A 1,193-nucleotide genomic window follows, 5' to 3' on the forward strand; every position below is an offset into this window, starting at 1 on the left:
TTGGCTTTAATACAAAAACAGTCAATTTACATAGTTATGTTTATGAAATAGTATTTATCAGGAAAGAGAGAACAGAAGGTGTGAAATACACCTCCCCCAACACACACAAACAGACTTGTACATGTCATTCTGGAGCGAAATGGAGGGAAACGTGCAGGAGAATGTCTTTAAAAAGGGCGTGTGAGAAAAGGAAGAAATGAGCAACTTGGTCATAATATTAGTTGACAAAATGAGATTTTGCTTTGAGCTGAAACTTTAGAATTTTTTATCTACTTTAAGAATCACTCAGATTTATTCTTCAGTGTGAAGGATGGACCCATACATTTTTATCATCAATTTTTACCCTTTCTTTCCCTTCTAAGTAAGCAAACTTCATTTCTAGGTTGTTTTCTACTTTCCTTAAAAATAATCTTTATGATTCAAAAAAGGAAGCATTTCTTCTAATATTGACACAACCATTTTTTCTCTTTTCTTTTATGTCCTCTCATTATGCATTTTTTTCAGACAAAAGATGTATTTTTGCTTACGTGATCTATGAGTTCTTTAACCATCCCGTTCCACTCTCCTTTGTCATTCTGGGCTCCATATTTGCCATCAGGAACGAGTTGAACATCATAAATGAAACCCAGTATATTTGACAATTCTTTTAACAAATCCAGGCAATATCCTTCAAATCTGTCATTTCCATATAGGGGCTTATCAGATTTCCTGTACATCACATAGGGCTCTTCCTAAATGAAACAAGCCAAATATGAAAACCCTGTTATAATGAAAGGAAGAATTTACTCCATCAGCATCCTGAAGATATAAAATCTTTGAAGGTGATTTTTAAGGGTTAAGAGTACTGAAGTCAGTCACTCATCTTCCTGCCTTTGCTAAACTTGTCCTCCCGACGCCCTCTACAAATACAGAACACCTCGTGTATTATTTTTTCCCCTCCTGCCTCTTCGGATGGTAGGGTTTTCCTCTAATGCTGCCAGCTGGGCTGTGAGTGAACGGTGTGACAGAGACAAAGTTACATTTAAATTCTGGTTCTTCAGAGGGAAAGCCTCAGAGGGCCATGGGGGCCCAGGTGGATGGCCCTCAGCTCTGCCCATGCCCAGGTTTCCCTCCTGGCTTTTAATTAAGAGGCTTACCTACTCACAAAAGACAAATCTAAATCACCAAATATATCCTCTCATTCTTTGAACTTC

General features: G+C 37.8%; 1 protein-coding gene across 1 annotated transcript in view; it reads right to left on the minus strand.

The window, feature by feature from the left end:
• LOC103598357 (glutamate receptor ionotropic, kainate 1) overlaps positions 1 to 1,193 on the minus strand; it is a 61,088-nt gene that overhangs the window by 45,862 nt on the left and 14,033 nt on the right. The window contains exon 5 of the mRNA XM_008582351.1: positions 528 to 731. Within this exon, the coding sequence (XP_008580573.1) occupies positions 528 to 731 (204 nt within the window). The remainder of the gene's footprint in view (positions 1 to 527; positions 732 to 1,193) is intronic.

Source organism: Galeopterus variegatus, unplaced genomic scaffold (genome assembly GCF_000696425.1).
Source record: "Galeopterus variegatus unplaced genomic scaffold, G_variegatus-3.0.2 Scaffold2581, whole genome shotgun sequence".
Lineage (NCBI taxonomy): Eukaryota > Metazoa > Chordata > Mammalia > Dermoptera > Cynocephalidae > Galeopterus > Galeopterus variegatus.